Source organism: Poromitra crassiceps (assembly GCF_964638095.1).
Source record: "Poromitra crassiceps genome assembly, chromosome: 21".
Taxonomy (NCBI): domain Eukaryota; kingdom Metazoa; phylum Chordata; class Actinopteri; order Beryciformes; family Melamphaidae; genus Poromitra; species Poromitra crassiceps.
In genome coordinates this window covers 15,840,713-15,863,212 of record NC_139638.1, presented here as the reverse complement: position 1 = coordinate 15,863,212, position 22,500 = coordinate 15,840,713, and the positions used below count along the sequence as shown (strand labels likewise).

Below are 22,500 nucleotides of genomic sequence, written 5' to 3'. Positions count from 1 at the left end.
AGTTAGTTAGTTAGTTAGTTAGTTATCCTTTATTTATCCCCTTGGGGAAATTCATCCTCTGCATTTGACCCATCCTCTACTAGGAACCTTCCTAGAACTAGGAGCAGTGGGCAGCCACTGTGCAGCGCCCGGGGACCAACTCCAGTTCTTTTGCCAGTACCTTGGTCAGGGACACTGACAGGAGTCTTAACCCTAACATAAATGTCTTTCTTGATGGTGGGAGTGTGTGTGTGTGTGTGTGTGTGTGTGTGTGTGCGTGTGTGTGTGTGTGTGTGCGCGCGTGTCCGTGTGTGTGTGTGTCAGAGAAAGTGTGTGTGTGTGTGTGTGTGTGTGTGTGTGTTTGTCAGAGAGAGAGAGAGAGAGAGTGTGTGTGTGTGTGTGTGTGTGTGTGTTTGTCAGAGAGAGAGAGAGAGAGAGAGAGTGTGTGTGTGTGTGTGTGTGTGTGTGTGTGTGTGTGTGTGTGTGTGTGTGTGTGTGTGTGTGTGTGTGTGTGTGTGTGTGCACACAGTGTGTAATAGCTCCTTCTCCTGTGTCCTCCTCTCCTTCAGGCCTACTCTGTATACGATGAGGAGATTGGTTACTGCCAGGGACAGTCCTTCCTGGCTGCTGTGCTGCTGCTGCACGTGAGTTCATCTACCAGCAGGGTTCTGCAGAACCTTTCAGGAGCTCAGAGCAATTATTCTGTTCTCTCTTTGGTGTAAATAATGTATAAATGTACAGTACACTTTGTTTATTTGTCTAATTAGTGGGGCTTGCATTTAAGCCCCCCTCCACTTCAGGCACTGTCAACACTGCCATCTAGTGGAGAAATCATGTTTATGGTACCTTACAAGCCAGGATATGTTGGGTAGTAGGGGTACAGTTAAGTATTATGCAAAGCAATGAGATTTTACTTAGTAATTATATTTATACGGTGACAGTGCCTCTGTTATATTGCAGGCTACTACAAATAAGTACTGTATGTTTGTAGGAAATATTAGTCTTTGTCAAATTACCTCGATACAGAACATTTTGTACAAAATATATTTGTCTGAAAACAAGCTGTAATATCGATGAGCCAATTCAGCAGAATTGTATGAATATGAGTTTGTGATGAGCGAATGCCTTGGTTGGTCTGTTCAGATGCCAGAGGAGCAGGCGTTCAGTGTGCTGGTGAAGATCATGTTTGATTACGGGCTCAGGGATCTCTTCAAGCAGAACTTTGAAGATCTGCATTGCAAATTCTTCCAACTTGAGAAACTCATGCAGGTGCGTTTTGTGTGTGAATCTACTGTGCCTATGCCCTATGCACACCACCCAGTAGTCATGTTCACCCTATTCTTTCAGTTCCACAGATTGAAAATGCTTTTGATATGTGAGCTGAAATCTTTGAAAGTTTATGAACTTGAGACAAAATAATTCAAGGCTCTCACTTCTTCTCCATCTTTAACCCAGGAATATATCCCCGACCTGTACAGCCACTTCCTGAATGTGGGCCTGGAGGCTCACATGTACGCCTCCCAGTGGTTCCTTACCCTCTTCACAGCCAAGTTCCCTCTGTACATGGTCTTCCACATCATCGACCTGCTACTGTGTGAGGTAGGTGACACACACACACACACACACACACACACACGCACGCACCTACACACGCACACACACACACACCCACACACCCTAACTTGTTACAGTTGTTTCTCATTTATTCCGTTTGGCCACTTTGCTGCAGTACTGCTACACTGCCATGGCAGCAGTGAGAGAGAGGGGCTTTTGTAAAGGACAAAGAAAGAGCAAAGAAAACATTGAAATAGCAAAAGTCCACACGAGTTACTGCAGCACTACCTTGGAAACACAGCAGTAAAGTGGGCAAACTAAATGAGTAACAACTGTATTTTCCTTCAACCTGCTCTGCTCTTGGTTCTTAGCGGCGGGGTCCATAGGAAACGTGTTTTTTCAGATCAGAACGCTTTGTAAATCATGTCCAGTGTGCACAGAGCCTCTTTGTGTTGTTTGTTTTTTCCATGTGGTTTGCATGGCCCAGCTCAATCATGTGAGGGGACTCAAACATCGTATGCAAATCAAGACCTGGGTCTAAAACACCCCAGAGTGGAGCCACGCTGGCTGTTGCAGTGACATTAACGAGCAGCAGCACTTTTCCTCCAAATGTTCAACTGTTTTCAGCTGGAGACGCCCAGAGCGCTCTGCCCAATAACACCAGCCGCCAAGAGGGCTTAAACACCAGGGGCCAGTTGCACCAAGTGGTCTTAACTATGCCTGGTCGTAACTCCTACGTCGGTCTTAGTTAAGACCAGTCTTTAGAGTGGATTTATGCCTGTTGCACCAATAGGGCACGGTGGCTCAGTGGTAGAGCTGTCGCCTCACAGTCAGAAGGTCCTGAGTTCGATTCTCGCCTGGGACACTGTGGGCGCTGTGGTTGTGTTCCCCCCCATATCTTCAGTGCCTACTGCCCAGGTGGGGTATCTCGTCGTAAGGGCCTTTCTGTCTGTGTGGAGTTTGCATGTTCTCCCCGTGCTCCCCCAGGGGGTTCCTCCGTATATAACCCCCCCCACTAAAAACATGCAGAAGATCAGATCGTCATCGTCATCCGACCAGTGACGACAACACCCGAAGTCGGTCCCCGGGCGCTGTACGAGAAAGCGACCACTGCTCCTGGCCTGCCCCTCGGAGGAAAGGACAAGCCAGGATGGGTCAAATGCAGAGGACAAATTTCACCGGCCACCGTCAGCATGAGTGTGTTTGTGGCCGCAGGCATGTGTTGATGTGTGATCGTGTGACAATAAAAGACGGACTTGTCTGTCTGAAATCGTCGTTTTTTAGGGTTTATGTCTGGTCTCAACTACGCTGGTCGTAGCAATGCGCGTCCATGTGAATTGCCGGGGAATGCCCCCCGATTGGGCCAAAAATGTGCCTCGCGCCGTCACCCACTACTGTATGTGCGTCACTACACCCTCCCTCCTCCCACCCCCCTCCTCCTGTAGAAGCCCCGGGGGGAAATGGCGACGATTAGTGTCAGGCAGTCTGAATGAAATTGAATGTAACATTCCCAATTCTATGTATTAAATTCTAAAAAACGACCCTCAACAGTTGAAAAGGCTACAACTAGTTTGTTATAATCTAACATCATGCTTCGATGGCGACGTTACGACGATGAGGACGGTAAGGACTCAATTACAGCAGGTCTCCGCTGATAGACACGGAGATCTCTGTTACAGGCAGGCACCCTTACCCTTAGACCCTTACGCCTCCTCCTCACTACGCCCAGGCGTAACTCTTACGCCTGGGCGTAGTGAAAAGAAGGCTTAAGCCCTCTTGGTGCAACCGGCGTAGCTGTTAGGTCGTAAATTTACGACCGGCGTAGCTTAAGACCAGTGTAAGACCACTTGGTGCAACTGGCCCCAGGTGTGCTCCTTGAAAGAGTCACGCACCTGGCGTGTCCTGACCATACAGAATGAATTGCAGAAAGGCGCTGGCTTCTCAAATACACGTTCCCTGTGGACACAGACCCTTTACAGTGCTTTTCACACTAGCCCTCTTAGCCCAGGACCAACAGCGCCCTCTTCTGTTGATGGAATGCCTTCGCCTGAAAAGCCCTATGTTGTTTCCTGTCTATTTTTACATCTGCTCTCTCCTTTTTTATTCTCAGGGTATCAGTGTTATCTTCAATGTAGCCCTGGCACTTCTGAAGGTAAGTAGTCCACACATTAATGAATGCACACACACACACACACACACACACGCACACACACACACACACACACACACACACACACAGAGAGTCAAGTTATCTAGGATTTCTGCTTCAACGTCTGCCTAAACTTGAAAAAAAAAACTGAGATGAGCACAGAGGCTGCATGAAACAACTCGTCTTCATCTTCTTTTCATATTTATTATTTTGAAGATTTCTTTCTACAGTTTTTTTTTTTTTTACTGGAAAGCAATTAGTAGTAGGTTGATCAAAATAAAATCAAACCAATGTCTCTCCATCACTGTTCAAATGCTCACAACACCCACAGTGTAGCATTTCAAATCTTAGCTCAACATGACAGAAAGCACACACGTTGCTACCATAAGCTAACTTCCACAAATTAAGCTAGTACCTTGTGCTCGTTAACAATACACTTGCTGAACAAACTGAATTTCAACACAACAATTAAGTACAAACGTATTCCTGTTTTATAACAAGCATTTCTACCAAACACTGTACCAGCAGCATCCCTGGAGTCAGCCAAAACATGGCTGCCTTCCCTCTTTCACTTGAGGTCGTCTGCTTGCTTTTTTCATCTGAATAAATCTTCTATTCAGACTGGTCCACTGGACTGGTTTTAGCACCGCAGTTCTCAGTTTGTCCACATAGGGGCACTGTTAACTAAACAAGATCCCTCTGACTTCACAAATACTTACATGCATATCAATTCACTAGTAGAGCCTACTGACAGCTAATGTGACTTTGTATACTTTGGCTGCTAATGAAGTCAAATCATCTCAAAGTCAAATCATCTAGTTTTCGGCACAGATTTTCACGTTTTTGTCAAACTCCTTGTCCACTTGCTGTTCCAATGGATTTCTGTCTGCACACACACACACACACACACACACACACACACACACACACACACACACACACACACACACACACACACACAACAAACACACACACCAAAATCGATAGCCCGTAAGACCATGTTGCCACAGCTACGCACTGCAAGTGCCAAGAGAAAATCAAGCCTTGGTAACACACACACACCACACCCCCCCCCCCCCCCACACACACACACACACACAGACACACACAGTACGATCCCACGGTTCTGAGTTTTGTTGGTGGTTTTGACTCCAGAACTCGAGCTACATGAAGCCGGTCACTCTAACTTGTTTTCGTTGACATTGTTCAGATAGCGTAATTAATTAGTGCGTAGTAGAATTCGGCGGACATGTACTGCTTGTTTTTCAAAGAGCCAAAGCTCTTAACTCATTGAGTGCCAGCCACTTTTGGAGAACGGATGCTCCCAGTGCCAGAGTTTCAGAGCGTTTTCAGTGATTTCTCGAGGCCCACAGAATATTGTGTGATATTACTATGTAAACACTGAACACGCACAAAGAACGATGAGACTCTATTCTATCATCTGCAAAAAAAAGTTTATTGATCCCATTTTCCGTTCTTTAGTTATGAGCCGGAGAAGATAGCTTGATTCATCCCAAAACAGCAATTTTTTTCTAGAAGCTGAGATAATTGGCCTTTTGTGAAATTAAACATTTCAAGCACATCACTGACTCTGAAGCTAATCTTTTCTAATGTAGTCACACCTCAAAAATAATTTCCTTCAATAAAACAGTGAAGGCCAGGGAATTCTGTTTGGCAGAATAATATTTTTTAGCTACAACCAGCAGCGCTGGCCCCTGCGTGCGCTGCTGGTTGCAGCTTCTTGCTGGTCTTGCTTTGCTGCTGGTGGGCATCGGATATTCTGGCTTGCGTTTGTCAATCCTGTCCTGCTGCCTGGGTCTGTCTGGGTGTTGCGCGCTGCTCTGCGTGCCCCCCCCCCCCCCCCCCCCCGCCCCGCCCCGCCCCGCCTCGCCTCAACTGCACACTCCTCCTCCTGTCTGTGGTGGCTCTCTGCTGAGTTTGCTGTGCGCACAGTGAAGGGACATCGACATCCTGCTTTTTTACAGCGTTCCGCGTGTGTTTGTCACCGGCAACGATGCTTCCAGTTGGGAATAATAACAACTCCACGGTGTGGATGTGCGGATGTGCTGTCCGGCTCAATTGTGGGAGCAGATTGGCTGCTGCAGGCACAGCTGCAGTAACGTGCTTCAGCATATCGATGCATACGGATGCGATGCGATTTCCGTTTCCATAACGACTTCTTCTTTGTTTTTTCCTTGCTTTTCTGTTATGTGGAGAGCACTGTCGCCACCTAAGGGTTCTGTAAAATAGGTTAGACACATCCAATAGCTATAATATTTGTACATCAGAGGCAGAAGGCTTTGATCGACGCCCCACCGTCAAAAAACGCAATTGACGAACATGTCCGTCCTTGGCACTCTACGTTACTATTTGAAATGACGAACATGTCCGTCCTTGGCACTCAATGAGTTAATGTTGATTCTGTCCGTTTAGCTGCTGATGTGTTTGATATGTTCTGCAGTGTATTTAGCCTCCTGATAGCTATTGTCTTCTCTAGGGGGTTCAGAAACAGGAGATGAGCCTCTGCTAAACGAGCTGCTCTGGCCTGGATACGTCTCTGGGCCTAATTAGCATTTGTGCTCTGTGATCCTTTTCCTTCCAGACGTCAAAAGACGACCTGATCCAGACGGACTTCGAGGGAGCGCTCAAATTCTTCCGGGTGCCGGTTCCTAAGAGGTACCGCTCTGAGGAGAATGCAAAGAAACTGATGGAGCTGGCCTGTAGCATGAAGGTAAGTCTGGTCTCCAATACAATAGAATAGATAATTTCATACTTCATACATATTTTTATTTTACATTTCCAACAGGAATGACTTGTTTAATTGGAAGCTGGAGTGTGTAGCTTGTGTTGTGCAGAGCCTTTGCCCCCTTCTGGCAGTGACGGGACGTGCGCCGCATCCAAGTCCCCCGACCGCTTCCTTTGCTCTCTGTTGTCACGCAAACGTCTGAACACTCTAAAGCAACACAAAGCATCTTCTTTGTGGCGTCCATGTTGTTTTTCCAACATTATGATTTAAAAGCTCACGAACACATGGAGAAAGAAGTGTCGCTCGACTGTAGCCTACTGCTTCAGGGTGGTCATTTCAACGTCACACAGCCCCCCCGCAAAATGCCCCGTTTCACTTCAGAACTTGAGACATTTGGAAGGTCTGGAAGAGCCGCACGACTGAATTATTTATCCCCATTCAAGTTAGCAGAAGGCTAACTGGAAATTAGCCAGCTAGGCTGGGCGGAAGTCTCCGGTGTGCAACACGGGAATGTCCCCGGACTACAGCACATTGAAAACTGTGGGAGGCTATTGGGGAATACAGAGAGCTATCTGGTGGCGATAGGCTTAATCAGCATTGTGGGGACTCGTTTGACAATGGCTTAAATGTAATTGACGTTCATTTATATGTAAAAGTTACACACTCCAGCTTTAGGTTTAATAAATGCTTACTGTAGAAGAAGAACAAAATAAAGAGCACTACTGTACATGTTACTGTAGAAGAAGAAAATAAAGAGCACTACTGTACATGTTACTGTAGAAGAAGAAGAAAAATAAAGAGCACTACTGTACATGTTACTGTAGAAGAACATGAAGAGCACTACTGTACATGTTACTGTAGAAGAAGAAGAAAAATAAAGAGCACTACTGTACATGTTACTGTAGAAGAACATGAAGAGCACTACTGTACATGTTACTGTAGAAGAAGAAGAAAAATAAAGAGCACTACTGTACATGTTACTGTAGAAGAAGAAGAAAAATAAAGAGCACTACTGTAATCTAATGGAGGTTTTTATTGGTACTCCACCAAACTAATGGCTCTACTGCTGGAGAAGTCAGTGAAGCCTCTGTTGTGTTCCAGCAATGCTGCTTAAAGCCAGTAGGGGCCAATGTTGATCTGTAATGCAAGGAATACACACACACACACACCCCACACACACACACGCACGCACACACACACACACACACACACACACACACACACACACATACACACACACACCTGTCCTGACCTGTTTTTTAAAAGTCTGGCCCAGTTTAGACGGCCTGACTTTGAACGTAACTTTTGGCAGAGTTATTTATTATTCCAAACTTTTATTTATCTTTAATGGTGAGTAGAAAGTGCAATTCCTATTTGAGCATTTTGATTCTTGGTTAGGTGGGAGCCTGGGAGGGACAAACAAGCTGGACACAAACTCTGCATGTTTGTTTGTCAAACCAGGATCCAGACAAACACATAACTGCTTTGTGCTGCTTTAGCTGCATTTGGTCTGGAAGGGTTTTTTCTAACCAGATGAATGAAACCGTCTCAAATAGTTAAACTGAGAGATATTATTGACACAACCATTCTATTCACCGCATCCACGATTGAATAGTTATTTATAGTGAAAATCCAGGATGGAAATATTACCTGGCAACAGAAAGTACCCTAATTCCAAGAAGCAATTCTGCAAAAATTGACCTTGGTGACTATTCTAACGTTGGAACTGGAATTTACTGTAAATCTAAATCAAGGTAGGCTAATCTGAAGCTAGCATGCCACGATAGAGGTAGGCTAATCTGAAGCTAGCATGCCACGATAGAGTCAAGGTAGGCTAATCTGAAGCTAGCATGCCACGATAGAGGTAGGCTAATCTGAAGCTAGCATGCCACGATAGAGTCAAGGTAGGCTAATCTGAAGCTAGCATGCCACGATAGAGGTAGGCTAATCTGAAGCTAGCATGCCACGATAGAGTCAAGGTAGGCTAATCTGAAGCTAGCATGCCACGATAGAGGTAGGCTAATCTGAAGCTAGCATGCTACGATAGAGTCAAGGTAGGCTAATCTGAAGCTAGCATGCCACGATAGAGTCAAGGTAGGCTAATCTGAAGCTAGCATGCCACGATAGAGTCAAGGTAGGCTAATCTGAAGCTAGCATGCCACGATAGGGGGATTAACTGGTCAGATTACTGCTGCCCTTGCAGCACAGGTGCTCTAACTTTACTTCAGCAACATCACAGGAGAGGGAGTACTGTTGTACTGATATCAGCACGGCTGGGAGTCGGTGTGGCCTCTAGTCTCTCCCCAGACTCAAATATGATTTTGGGTTTGAAGGTGGGTCTCGGGGGGGGGGGTTGAAACTGAATGAGTGACAAGTCGTACCACCAATGAGAGAGCGGTTCGAAAAATGGGCTGGGCCTACCCTTTCGTCTGATTGCAAAGTCGTTACTGCTTGGGGAAGAGTGAATCCACCACTGGCCAATCACTGGCCAAGTGAACGGTTCATTTCCAACCCCAGCTGGCTGAGGGAAAGTGTCCCAGACCCAGAGAGAGATCTGCAGCATGCAGTAACATAGTGTATCAGCGTAAGAACTCTCATGGGTCTGGCGTTGAGACTATGTGGCCTCATACCGAGGATAATCACAGCTGTGCTGATATCCAGTATCAACAGCACAACCTCCAGTGTGATATTGCAACAGTTGTATACAACAGCTATTTACAGGGTGGGAGTGGGTTCGTCATTTTAGGGGCACGGCCATTTGGCCTTTGGTGCCATTTTTTATTTTTTTATTTTAGGGCACAAGGTCACATGCCAGGGCACAAAGGTCATTGCTCTATTGACATCACGAAGAGTGATTTTTCTGAAATGTGTGTTAAAATGAGCTAATAACACATCCTTTGCATAGAGCAGCTACATTAAACTGAGACCACTGACGCTTTTAAAGCAACCTACAGTAGCAGGCTGCTAGCAGGGCACGGCCAAGGTGGCCTTATAGAGATCTCAGGGCATCACGACCAGAGGGAGGAGCAACGGAGGCCTCTGTGTAATTCCTACCCTGGCTATTTATCAAGTAGGTTTTTTATTTTTTTGAGACAACAGATGATTTTGTCAGTTATTTGTCTCCGCCAACAAAAACAGTTGCCTCAGGATTACACTACCAAGTGTTGCCAAGCAACACGTAAACCTTTTCCCGACTGCAAGCTAGCTAAGCTAATGTTAGCTACTTTGAGGTTAGCACAGACGATTTCCCGCCTCAACTGACTTCATAAATAAGGTCAAACGTATCCATGATATCACTGTCGCTACATTAGAACAGCTGTGATGTCGCTACATTAGAACAGCTGTGATGTGGAGTGATATATTCACAGTGGAGCGTCCCAGTGCTCTTATACTTAAGCAATATAGCATGAGAGCCAGTGTGTTGTGCCAAATATATCCCCCTGATCAGCTGTTATCCCACGAGGCCGCAGGCCGAGTGGTATAACTGCTGAGCAGGGGGATATATTCCACAACACACGCAGCTCGAGTGCTATATTGCTTTTATAAAACGGTTTCCAAGTATGATAATATAATAATAATAATAATACTATAAGTCCGACTCCGACTGGCATGTCATTCTGATAGAGTCAGTTGAAACACTACTGTAAGGCGGGACCGCAAGAACATGCGGGTGATTTGATTGGATCGTTCTGGAGACTGAAGTTGACATTGGCCAATCCTGGCGCTTGCTGAGAAGCTGACAGCTTTCTGGAAACCCCGACACCAACTAACGTTACGGGGTTAAATGCGGGGTTAACAGCCTTTCTTTTGCAAAGAAGACATTAGCCCGCATCTATTCTTGTACAAAACATCATTTTCTGCTTAGTATTAGTAAAGTTATAAGCGAAGATCGATTCACAAGGATCTGACAGCTGTCTCCGCCATTTTTTTTTTCTACGTTGTCATTTGAGGTAAGCCTTATTATTACTCTCTTAGTAAGAGAGTTGCCATGGCAACCAATAACCCATGGCCATGGGTTATTGAACTCGGTTACTGGAATTATACAATGGCTGTGAACCAATCAGATTGCTTGATTTGAGAGAGCCGTTTTATAATGAATATCAGCACGCATGGAACGCCTTTTGTCCAATCAAATTGCTTGACCAGAACCAACTGTTGTATAGTCCCCTTTTTGGCTCTAATTTCACTGTTCTACCTGTCCCAGGTGTATCATCTGGGTCAGATATCACACAGTGCTACATTAAACATGCTATGCTACTATATTCAAGTATTGCATTTAAACCGCCTTAATGCCTCATTGCACAATTTGATCTTAAACGGTGCAGAAATGATGGGGAGTTGTGTTATTTGTTGGGAAGCTTTATTGGTTTATGGTTGTACAGCCTGGTTGGGGACTCTTTGAACATTTGACCCTGGTCTGACCCCCCCCCCCCCCCCCCCCCCGGTCTGTTCTGGTAACTGAAATCAGAAAAACTCTGTTAAAGTAAAAGATTGACTGTGTCAGGGGGAGTCAAAGGTCATTATAATGTCATTGTTTTTTTATGAGGTATATGTATATGAGCCAAGACACACTTGCCAACCGTAGTCACGTCTCCAAATGTATTCAGAAGACAATCTGGGGTCAAACGAGGGTCATTTTGTTTTGTCTCTGTGTCTGCCTGTTACACCTTTCCTCTTCTTGTCTGGCGACCTTTTGACCTCTAAATTTGATATATGCAAATTGCCCTGCTGGGAATTTAAATAAAATCCCGAACAGATGCAGAGACGTATATTATTTTCATCTCCTTCCTCTCTTTTCTCCCCTCCTCTAACTGTCTGTGTTGGGTGTGTGTTTACTGCGATTTATCCTGTCTCTCTCGCCTGTTGTCTTCCTAATGTTTTTCCTACCTCGATCGCTCCTTTGTGCATCGTCATGCAGACCTTTGATTTATTGTGATCCTGCATTGACAGCTGACGCAGAACTAAGAGGACGGGTTCTGTATTTGCAGACAGGAGGTGACAGAAGTCATCAGGCTCAAAGTGGGAGCGTGGCACAATTGCCAAACTAATCTTGTGATAGCAGTTGGCAGAGGAAATGTTCAAACACTCCCCAGATGCTCGAGCCGTGTTTATACCTGATGTGTTTTGGGCTAAAATTGTAATGAATGTGGTGCACCATCTAACACCTAGTGCAGAGCAATCTAGAGAGAGAGTGGCGTCAGCGGAGGACCAAAATGCGTGACTCATTAGCCAATGAACAGCCAGGAATGGGTCTCGCGCTACTTTTGCATGCTAAAATAAAGCTGATAATGTACAATTTGATTCAAGAAAAGAAAAAAACTTTCAAAGTACAACACAAACTGTCCATTTTGGTGCAACTCGACGGTGCTGCTTAATCCAGGACCTTACTTCCTGGAACTCTTGAGATTAAAAAACTGGTCCATTGGAGTGAATGGAAATGTCGCAACTCTTCTGTATACATGGCTCTGACCTAGTGCATATGGGGATTTGATTGTATTTTTTGCACACATGTGTATGTGTCAAATCATATGTGTGTGTTTGTTTATGTATCTTGATATATGTTTATGTGTACATGGTATACAAGAAGACAGGGCTTTTCTGTGGCAAGGATTGAGAGAGATTTGCCAGTGACTTGATTCATGATTGCTAACGTTTTATCTCTTGTATTTGAGTATTTATGGTCTCAGCTGTGAGAGCCACTGTGTTCATAATTGGTTTTCCAACTAGTGAGCTCTGGAGACCCAGCTGTCCATTGAGGCTGGGAGGAGGAGAGGAGAGGAGGAGGACGGAGGAGAGGAGAGGAGGAGAGGAGAGGAGAGGAGAGGAGAGGAGAGGAGAGGAGGAGGAGAGGAGAGGAGGAGGACAGGAGGAGAGGAGAGGAGAGGAGGAGCAGAGGAGAGGAGAGGACAGAGGAGGAGATGAGAGGAGGAGGACAGGAGGAGGAGAGGAGAGGACAGAGGAGGAGAGGAGAGGAGAGGAGAGGAGGAGGAGAGGAGAGGAGGAGGACAGGAGGAGGAGAGGAGAGGACAGAGGAGGAGAGGAGAGGAGAGAAGAGGAGAGGAGAGGAGGAGGAGGAGAGGAGAGGACAGAGGAGGAGAGGAGAGGAGGAGGAGAGGAGAGGAGAGGAGGAGCAGAGGAGAGGACAGAGGAGGAGAGGAGAGGAGGAGGACAGAGGAGGAGAGGAGAGGAGGAGGACAGGGCGTTCAAAAGAGATGGTCGAGGCATCTCCTCCTGCCCTGTATGACCTCTTGTGCTTTTCTGCCTTTGTCTGTCTGTCTGCCATTTACAGAGCAGAATGTACGACTGCATTTACACAGAAAGCAAGCACAACTGAAGGAAAACATATCAATAAAAACATTTCGGATAGTGGAAATTCTAATTGGCTGGTAACATTAAAATCTAGCAGCCATATTGGCAGGTGGTCAAAAAAGTTAATTTCAAGCCCTGCAGGGAGAGCAGGTGGTGACATGTGAATGAGAAAAGGATCAAATATTGGTGGTTAAGACTGAATAATGACATCACAACTGTTCATTTAAAATGAGTTATTCCACTAAACCTGGCGTTTTTCGCGCCGGCGCTGTTCGGCCCCCAACCCTCAGCAAAATCTGGCCCTCTGGTAGCGAGGACATTTTTTTGTGGCCCTCTCTATCATCAAAGTTGCCCATCCCTGCCCTATAATGTCAAAGTGTATTTTTTTTATTGACACGTTTAATCAACAAATTAAAAGTGAAAAGCTGAAATACTCAGTCCATAAGTCTCCATGCCGTTCACAGTGACACTCCAGATTGAGTTGAGGTGCATCCGAAACGTGTTGAATGTCCTTGAGGTGAGAGTCCTGCTCAATCGATTGGACATGATTGAGAACACAACACAGCTGCCTGTTTAACAGCTCCACAGCATGTTGGAATAGAAGGTGTGAGGGATTAGGAGAAAGGAAACAATGAATGGGGTCAAATACAGCAGAACCTGTTTCAGACGATTTATGTCCGAACAGGAAAATGACCCTAAGCATACAGACAAATCAATACTGGAATGGCTTCAGAATAATAATGTCAAAGTCCTTGAGTCAGAGCCCAGACTTGAATCCCACTCAGAATCTTTGGCTGGAGTGACTTGAAGATAGCTGCTCACAGACACTCCCCATCCAACCTGACCGAGCATGAAGATAGCTGCTCACAGACACTCCCCATCCAACCTGACCGAGCATGAAGATAGCTGCGCACAGACACTCCACATCCAACCTGACCGAGCGTGAAGATAGCTGCTCACAGACATTCTCCATCCAACCCGACCGAGCGTGAAGATAGCTACTCACAGACACTCCCCATCCAACCTGACCGAGCATGAAGATAGCTGCTCACAGACACTCCCCATCCAACCTGACTGAGCATGAAGATAGCTGCTCACAGACACTCCCCATCCAACCTGACCGAGCATGAAGATAGCTGCTCACAGACATTCTCCATCCAACCTGACCGAGTGTGATGATAGCTGCTCACAGACACTCCCCATCCAACCTGACCGAGCATGAAGATAGCTGCTCACAGACACTCCCCATCCAACCTGACCGAGCATGAAGATAGCTGCTCACAGACACTCCTCATCCAACCTGACCGAGCATGAAGATAGCTGCTCACAGACACTCCCCATCCAACCTGACCGAGCATGAAGATAGCTGCTCACAGACACTCCCCATCCAACCTGACCCAGCATGAAGATAGCTGCTCACAGACACTCCCCATCCAACCTGACCGAGCATGAAGATAGCTGCTCACAGACACTCCACATCCAACCTGACCGAGCATGAAGATAGCTGCTCACAGACACTCCCCATCCAACCTGACCGAGCATGAACATAGCTGCTCACAGACACTCCCCATCCAACCTGACCGAGCATGAACATAGCTGCTCACAGACACTCCCCATCCAACCTGACCGAGCATGAAGATAGCTGCTCACAGACACTCCTCATCCAACCTGACCGAGCATGAAGATAGCTGCTCACAGACACTCCCCATCCAACCTGACCGAGCGTGAAGATAGCTGCTCACAGACACTCCCCATCCAACCTGACCGAGCATGAGCTTAATGTGCACGGAGGAACGGGAGAGAATCCCAAAATCCACATGTGCCAAATTGATAAAGACGTGTCCATGACTTGAAGCTGTAATCGCTGCCAAAGGTGCTTCTGCTTTAACTGAGGGGGTTGAATACTCATTTAAATGATATTCGTTTCATGTTCAATACATTGGCAAACATTTCTAAAAACATGTTTTCGCTTTGTCATTGGTATATTTTTTGTATTCTGCGAAACCTGAAGGCATTGTACAGTATAGCGTCATTTATACACCATATTTACTGAAAGATCATGTTTTCTGAACCATTGTTTCACAATTACAATTACACCCATAAATCCTGAGCTCCACAAAATTAATGTTCTTGTAATTTAATTCTATTCTATTCTATTCTATTCTATTCTATTCTATTCTATTCTATTCATTTATTTATTTGTCTTGCTTTAAGATGAATGAAGCCAATGGATGTAATGTTTTATATATTTTGTTGAAAACTCAATAGTTAAATTTTTATAGATTGTATAAATCTAAGAATCCTATGCAGCCGTTCCAGTAAATCTTGTTCAAATTCTGGACAGAAAAACCACAGCACAGCAGAGCTGTAGATCTTGCAACCTTGTTAAGTGAAGATTGAAAAGACACTTCTATGGCAGCCATCTTAAGTGCACAAGACAAAGAGTAGTGGGCTTACTTCTTAAATGTCCCTCCTTCTTTAAGTGTTTTTATCGATTCTATTTGATGGGTGATGGGTTAATGAGTTAATGAGTGTAATGCCTCTCTTTGTTCTGCAGATTAGCCAGAAGAAGCTGAAGAAGTTTGAGAAGGAGTACCACACCATGAGGGAGCAGCAGGAGCAGCAGGAGGCGCCCATCGAGAGATACGAGGTACACAAACGCACTAGAGGTCTACAGTAGACTCTAAAGCCAGTCTATCTCTTCCACAATCCAGAGACAGTCTGTACTTTAGCCCGTTCAAATTTGGCCAAAGGAAGTTGTCATCTTCCAAAGAAAAAAAAATTGCTTCAGACCAGAGGAAGTTGGATGGTATATGACCAATCACGACACATGTAAAGAAAACCGATGCAGGTGATTGGAGTAGCAGATGGTCCCGCCTTATTTCCAACGCGTTTGTTTTAAGCGACTACACTATAGGGTTGGTTGATATGGACCAAAAATCATATCTCTGTATTTTCAGGCTGAATGGTGATACACGATACTGTATATATATCAGTATTTTCTACCAAGTGGGCTAAATGTTCAGTTGTAAGTCAAAGCTACATGTGAGATGCCACAAGCATTTTGATTCAAAACGAGATAGGGTGGTGAAGCAGAGGGAAACTCCACAATATCACCAGAAGAATGGATCAGAATATGTGGTCAGCAATGGAAAATGACGAGTTCACCATCCTGGAGGGAATTCAGTTGGAAAAATGTGACTACCGTAAATTCCGGACTATAAGCCGCGGCTTTTTTCCCGTTTTTTGGCCTTTTTTGCCCCCTGCGGCTTATATAACGGTGCGTCTTATCTATGGATTTTTCCAGCAAACGGCCACTCGGGAACCTCCAAAATCTATGGATGTTGGTATGAGGCAGAACGAGAGCAAGACAGACATTATGAGAGCGAGACCCTGATTGGATGATGTTGCAAAAAATGTGCCTCGCGACCTGATTGGAGCACTGTGCCACTACTCTCTCTCAGCCACTATGGTAAAACACCCTCCCTCCTCCCTCGCTCCGGGGGGAAAAAGGCAGCGATTGAGCCTGCAGTCTGAATGAAATTGAATGTAACATTCCCAATTCTATGTATTACATTCTAAAAAACTAACAGCAACATTTTGGAAGGCTAAGCCACACAACTAGCTCGTTGTAATCTAACATCATGCTTCAAAAGATGGAGAACTGGCTGTGTTACGACGATGGCGGCGAGAAGAAGGAAAGAAGGAAATCGAGCAGCCGCACGTAACCTTGGCATCAGGGTGTTGACACAGAGAGCAGACGGCCGAGGTGCCGTTCACATCCGACTGAAGGCTCAAGTTTGCCAGTGGATCCTGACAGCGTGGAGGAGTGTCAAAACATCCACGATCACCAACGGTTCCGAAAGGCTGGACTGCTGCGTGATGAAGAGGAGGACGCCGCCACAGCTGAGGGCCTTCAGAGGCTGTTCGATTCCGACAGTGACGAAGAGGAGTTCGTTGGTTTTGAGAGCGACAACGAAGGAGAGAGGAGAGTGGCTGACGAAGCCACCCTGAGCCTGTTCGTTTCCGACACTGAAGATGAGGACTTTGGTGGTTTTAGTACGCAGGAAGAAGACGAAGATGAGGATTAATGACTTGACTTTTCTGGTTACAGCCGTGTACTGCACCTTAGCCTAAAAGATGAAGACGAGGATTAATGACTTTTCTGGTAGGCTGATTACCGTATATTTTAAGCAGCCGTGTTACTGCAACTTTAGGCTTACGCGCTTACTGTCGTGTTACAGGCACTTTATTTTGCACTTTAAAAAAAACACATTTAATTTAGCCATTGATATTGCCTCGTCAAGCGCTGTAGGCTTTGTTTTTTGTTATGGTACTACTGTAGGCTATAATGTAGATCAGTGGTTTTCAACCTTTTTCCAGCTACACAGCACAGTACCTGTTCTGTAGCTACTATTGCACTAAATGGTAACACTTGAATACGTTATGCAAATATGCAACTTGTTTTGTTGAAATGTTAATAAATGGGAGCTTCCCCAAACAGCCATCTCTTTCCGACAATCCCCTCTGTGCACGAAGCCTTACATATGGTAATTAAACATCAAAACACCCGCGGCTTATAGACCGGTGCGGCTTATAGAAGAAAAAAATAGTCACCTTTGAAGGTGCGGCTTATAGACCGGTGCGTCTTATAGTCCGGAATTTACGGTAGATACTTCTGTACTCCAGCGCAAAAATCTAACTTCTCTCTCCAATCATACAGATTGGAGGTCATGTGGAAATGCAATGGTGAACCACTTTCACATCTTTTGAAGTTGTCCCTCTGTGGCTCCATTTTGGAAGGAAGTAGACGAGGTCCTGGAGGCGGTTTTTATGATGGAAATTAATTTTGATTTTAAAATACTGTACTTGGGAGATACAGAAGAGTTGCATTGTGTGAAGAGAGATGAATATATGTTGAGAGTGATGTTAGTGGCCAGCAAAAAGGCAGTGACTAGAAAATGGCTAAAACAAGAGGTACCAACTGTAAATGAATGGATAGATCTAATCCACTCGATATATGTAATGGAGAGAGTAACATTTAGACTAAGAGCTCAAGCTGATTCCTTTGAAGAGAAGTGGTGGAAGTGGCTTGCCTATGTGTCGGATCTAAGACCTGACTTTGTATAGCTGAGAAGAAACATGGTGGTGTGTGTACACGCTTATCAATGAGAACTGTATGTGGGTACGAATGAATGACTATGTGAATGTAGATGAGTGCAATGGTTAAAGATCCTCCCCTGTCTTTTTCGTTTATTAATTCATGTTTGTTTTTCTTTTGTACTGGTTTGTTCTGTATTGTTTTGTTTGTCATTGAAAATAATAATAACAATAAAAAGTAAATGACAAAAAAAACAAAAACAAGATAGGGCTGGGCGATATGGACAAAATCAATATCACAATATTTTTGACCAAATACCTCAATTTCGATATTGCAACAATATTGTAGGGATAGCTATTGGTGCTTTCATAAAATACACAATTAGATTTTTGATACATAAGTAAGGGTTAATGCACGATGAGGTGTCCATTATCAGAAATGAATGGACGACGCGGAGGCGTAGCCTCGTACGGTTGCCTCGGCGAAGTCCAATAATTTCTGATAATGGACACCTCGAAGTGCATTAACCCGCTTATACCATGGTCACTTGCCAAAGAAACAAAACAAGACCATTCATTTATATTTTCATGCATTTTGCTAGTTTTCATAACCTTGAATATGAGTTGAGAACTGGCGAGACAAAATAGTCCCCTCGGATGCTCAAGATTAGGCTATCATTGGATAAAATGGCCGCTTAGTGTCTGCACCCTGCCTGCACCTGGCACAATTTCTACACCATAAGCTAACTAATAATTTGGCCAATTGTATGTAACATACCAAATAAATCAAACGGGAATGTCTAAGAATGCAACTGGCTCTTAACACGTTCACTGCCGTCGACGAGTTGACTCGTCAAAAAAAATCCAACGGTTGACTGCCGTTGACGAGTCAACTCGTCAAAAAAAAAAAAAAAAAAATTTGACGGTGGGACGTGGATCAACGCCCCCCACGTCTCCTATAAAAATATGGGAGCCACCGAACGTGTACAACCCATTCCACCGACCCACTAAGTGGCGACAGTGCTCTCCAGACTAGAAAAAGCCGAGCCAAAACTGCAGGGGAACGCGCGAGGAAACCATTCTCATACTGTAAAATGGATTGGCGAAAACGCTTTCGCTTTCGCGCTGGGAGCTGGCGGTGGGGGATTGCAAATTTGCATAATAGATTATGGGTGCAACACACTTTGAAACACCGGCAGAAAGCCCACAATCGCACGCAGCTTCATTCCAGCTGAGCTCACAACCGAAACGAACGAGCCCCATGCAGACTCGCCCAAAGAGCGGCCGCCAGGCAGCACAGACAGGCAGAGCCTCGCTTGTACCGCTGCAGCCACGGAGGGAGGAGGAGAACACACACAGAGGGAGGAGTTTGAAGGAGAGGGGGGTGAGGGTGCTGCTATGGAGGAAATTACTGTTCAAAACTATTGTTTAGATGTCTGATGTCTTACGCCAAAAATAAATGGTTAAAGTGACTGTTCTATCGAATTTCACAAAAAGCCATTTATCTCAGCTTAAATTTTCAGACGCTGAAACCATGCTGTATTCAACTGCTAATGCCTACATAACTACTAACTCTACAAACTAACTCTTTTAGACAGAGAAAGCACACATTCTATTAGTTATTTTGAGATATTTTGTGTTCACAAAATCTTAGCAGAAAATAATCCTCGGCTCTTGAAAGATGAGCCAGAATCCTCAAAAAAAAAACTTGGCAGAAGCTACCTACAGTAAAAAAAAAACTGCTTGCAGTGAATGTGTTAAACTGGCATTCCAGGGAAACTACGTTAATGTCTGCGCCGTCTTTAAGACGTTAAAGGCGCGTGCCACGCTCGCTCGGAGTAGACTCAAAACCATCTGAAGCTTTCTATGTTGGAGTCCAGGTATGTTTTGTAGAAGGACGTCTTTCAGTGTGTTGCTGTTAACTGCCCATTTCGTTGTTTTCTTTTTGTTGATCTCGTCTTTTTCCTCTTCGACTTGATTGGTGTCAGTGATAGAGGCAGCGCGCGCTCTTGCAAAGCGCCTGGTTGGCTTTCTGCAAATTTGTAAACAGAGCTGAGTTGACAGCTGAGAGCCCGGCTTCTGTCAGCTGACAACATCAGCAGATCTCCGAAAACTGCAGATTTCTAAATAGCTGTTAATTTAATAAACTGAGCACACAGGGGTAATCTAAATAGTTACTTTGACCGACTCCATTTTTTTCTAAACTTATAAAAGTGCCATATTAATGGTATAGGGCTCTGTCATGATCCTGGCGCATTGATATGAACGATGAACAGACCTGACTGGAACTACTTAGCTTGGTGTACATTATCACTGTACATTATCACAAATTAATGGACACCCTGCAGCCAATCAGAATCGAGTATTCACCCAGACCATGGTATAATCATCAGTAATGTGGATATATAAGGGAAGTATGATGATACTCAGTGTACTGGTCAGTTTGTATGCTCACCAAAATTGGTCATTGTTGATTATTGTACAGTCTTTTGAAAAATAAAAAGATGTGGGGGGAGAGAGAAGTAATGTAGATGTAATGATTTAAGTGAGTAAAGGTAAATAATAGAACAGCTGGAACAGTCTGGTAAATTCACAAAATGACATCACTTTACTGTAATGTAGCCTTTAAAACCAGACAACACTTCTTATGCCATATCACTATGTTACGATATCCTAAATCTAAGATATCTAGTCTCATATCGATATCATATTTTCTATATTACCCAGCTGTAAAATGCACACATGCTCAAAGCAAAAGCAAGCTTGACAAAAACAACATAATTTTATTTATTTATTTAATCATTTAATTGATTTAATTGACGTGACAAAGTGCTTGGAGCCACAGGGCCTCGACAACCCTGCGGTGTTGATAATGACACTTGGTTGAGTTAATCTGAAATAACACTCATGTCTTGATTGATTGATTGATTGATTGATTGATTGATAACTTTATTGATTCAATAAGAGCAGAATTGTGCAAGACAATACAACAAAAATATTGATCAAAAGGAATAAAACACAATAAAGCCCAAGGGCTTGTTTCCATTGTGGTCCTTTGTGTGGGACAAGTGGAGTGAATATGTGTGCAGGTGTGAGCGCGTGTGTGTGCGCGGGCAACAAACACAAACAATGAAACATTAAACAACACAGCCATACACTCAATGACTGATTAGTCATTGACTGAATGGTTATTTAAATAACAACAAAAAATGCACCAATCAATAAATAAAAAGAGAGACCAGCTCATATAATAAATCAAAGACCTACCTAGGGTTTAAAAACTGCGAGCATACTGGAGACAAAAGAGAAATAAAAGGTTAGGAACCCATTTGGGAACCAACCAGCCATTTTTTCAAGGCGAGCTTAAAAGAAAACCTGGAATTAAGGGTCTTTATACTCTCAGGGAGTTTGTTCCATAAAATAGCTGCTGAGTAAGAGAAGGTACACTTACCCTTTAAAGATTTAAATTTGGGGGGAACAATGTTGGAGGTGCTTCCTCTTGTGGAGTAGCCATGTACATCACTGACTTTACAGAAGTAGTCAGTGAGGTAGCGAGGAGCCTCCCGTTTAAAAATCCTGAAAACCATGCACAGTTTGATCTGAGAAACCCTCTCCTCCACTCTGAGCCACCTAACGCTAAGGAAGTGAGAGGGGAGGAGATGGATTCTGGGATGCAGTTTCAGGATAACCCGAAGTGTCTTGAGAAACACTTGTTCCTTATCTAAAATAACGTGCTTCATTGCTCCTTCATGTCCTAATGAACTCGAGGCATTTCAGATGAATGAGTGTGTTTTTTAATTCAATATAACAGTGGGTTAAATGAATCCATCAGAGCGTCAAACAGACCCACCTTCTTCTGGACAGAAGAAATCATTATGGACTCCAGACCTTGACAAGAATACAGCACACAAAGCAAGACATGGATCGTTCATGACCTGCCATACTGTGAGGTCTGTTCTATACAGTACAACAGTATCAGCATCAATAACTCACTCAATCTATTTAACTATGAAAAGAGTAGTACTAGGGCACGGTGGTGCAGTGGTAAGCGCTGTCGCCTCACAGCTCGAAGGTCCTGGGTTCGATTCCCACCTGGGACGCCGTGAGCGCTGAAGGAATGCGTGGCCGTCCGCATGTCCTCGAGTGCCCACCGCCCGGGTGGGGTCGTCAAAAGCGCCTTTCTCTGTGTGGAGTTTGCATGTTCTCCCCGTGCCTCCTGGGGGTTTCCTTCATATAGGAACCCCACACCAAAAACATGCAATATCCTGGTTGCTGATGTGGTGCCTCCTCTGGTCGTTAGGGGCGCCTGTTCGGAGGGAGGGGAACTGGTTGGAATAGCGTGAACCTCCCACGTGCTATGTCCTACCGGTGAAGCTTCCTCTGTCAGGTGAAAAGAAGCGGCTGGCTAACTGCCCATGTCTCGGAGGAAGCATGGAGCCAGTTTCGGCTCTCCCCAGATCGGCAGAGGGTGGAGCAGCAACCAGGATAAATCAATTAAAACTAGCACTAACGGGGCATAAAAATGGGATAAAAAATCGGGGGTTACTATATTTTACTTTCTTTTCTTCTTTTTTGTATGATGTGTCAAGTCTTTTATTTATTGATATTTTACCGTTATGTCAGTAGTTAAAGACCCCCTAAAGTCATGTTTTAAGATGTATAT

At 44.6% G+C, this 22,500-nt stretch overlaps 1 protein-coding gene across 1 annotated transcript in view; it reads left to right on the top strand.

The window, feature by feature from the left end:
• Positions 1-22,500, top strand: part of rabgap1 (RAB GTPase activating protein 1) — a 149,679-nt gene that overhangs the window by 108,834 nt on the left and 18,345 nt on the right. Inside the window, 6 exon segments of the mRNA XM_083657855.1 lie at positions 549-623; positions 1,123-1,248; positions 1,435-1,578; positions 3,644-3,685; positions 6,285-6,413; positions 15,295-15,387. Coding sequence (XP_083513981.1) covers positions 549-623; positions 1,123-1,248; positions 1,435-1,578; positions 3,644-3,685; positions 6,285-6,413; positions 15,295-15,387 — 609 coding nt within the window.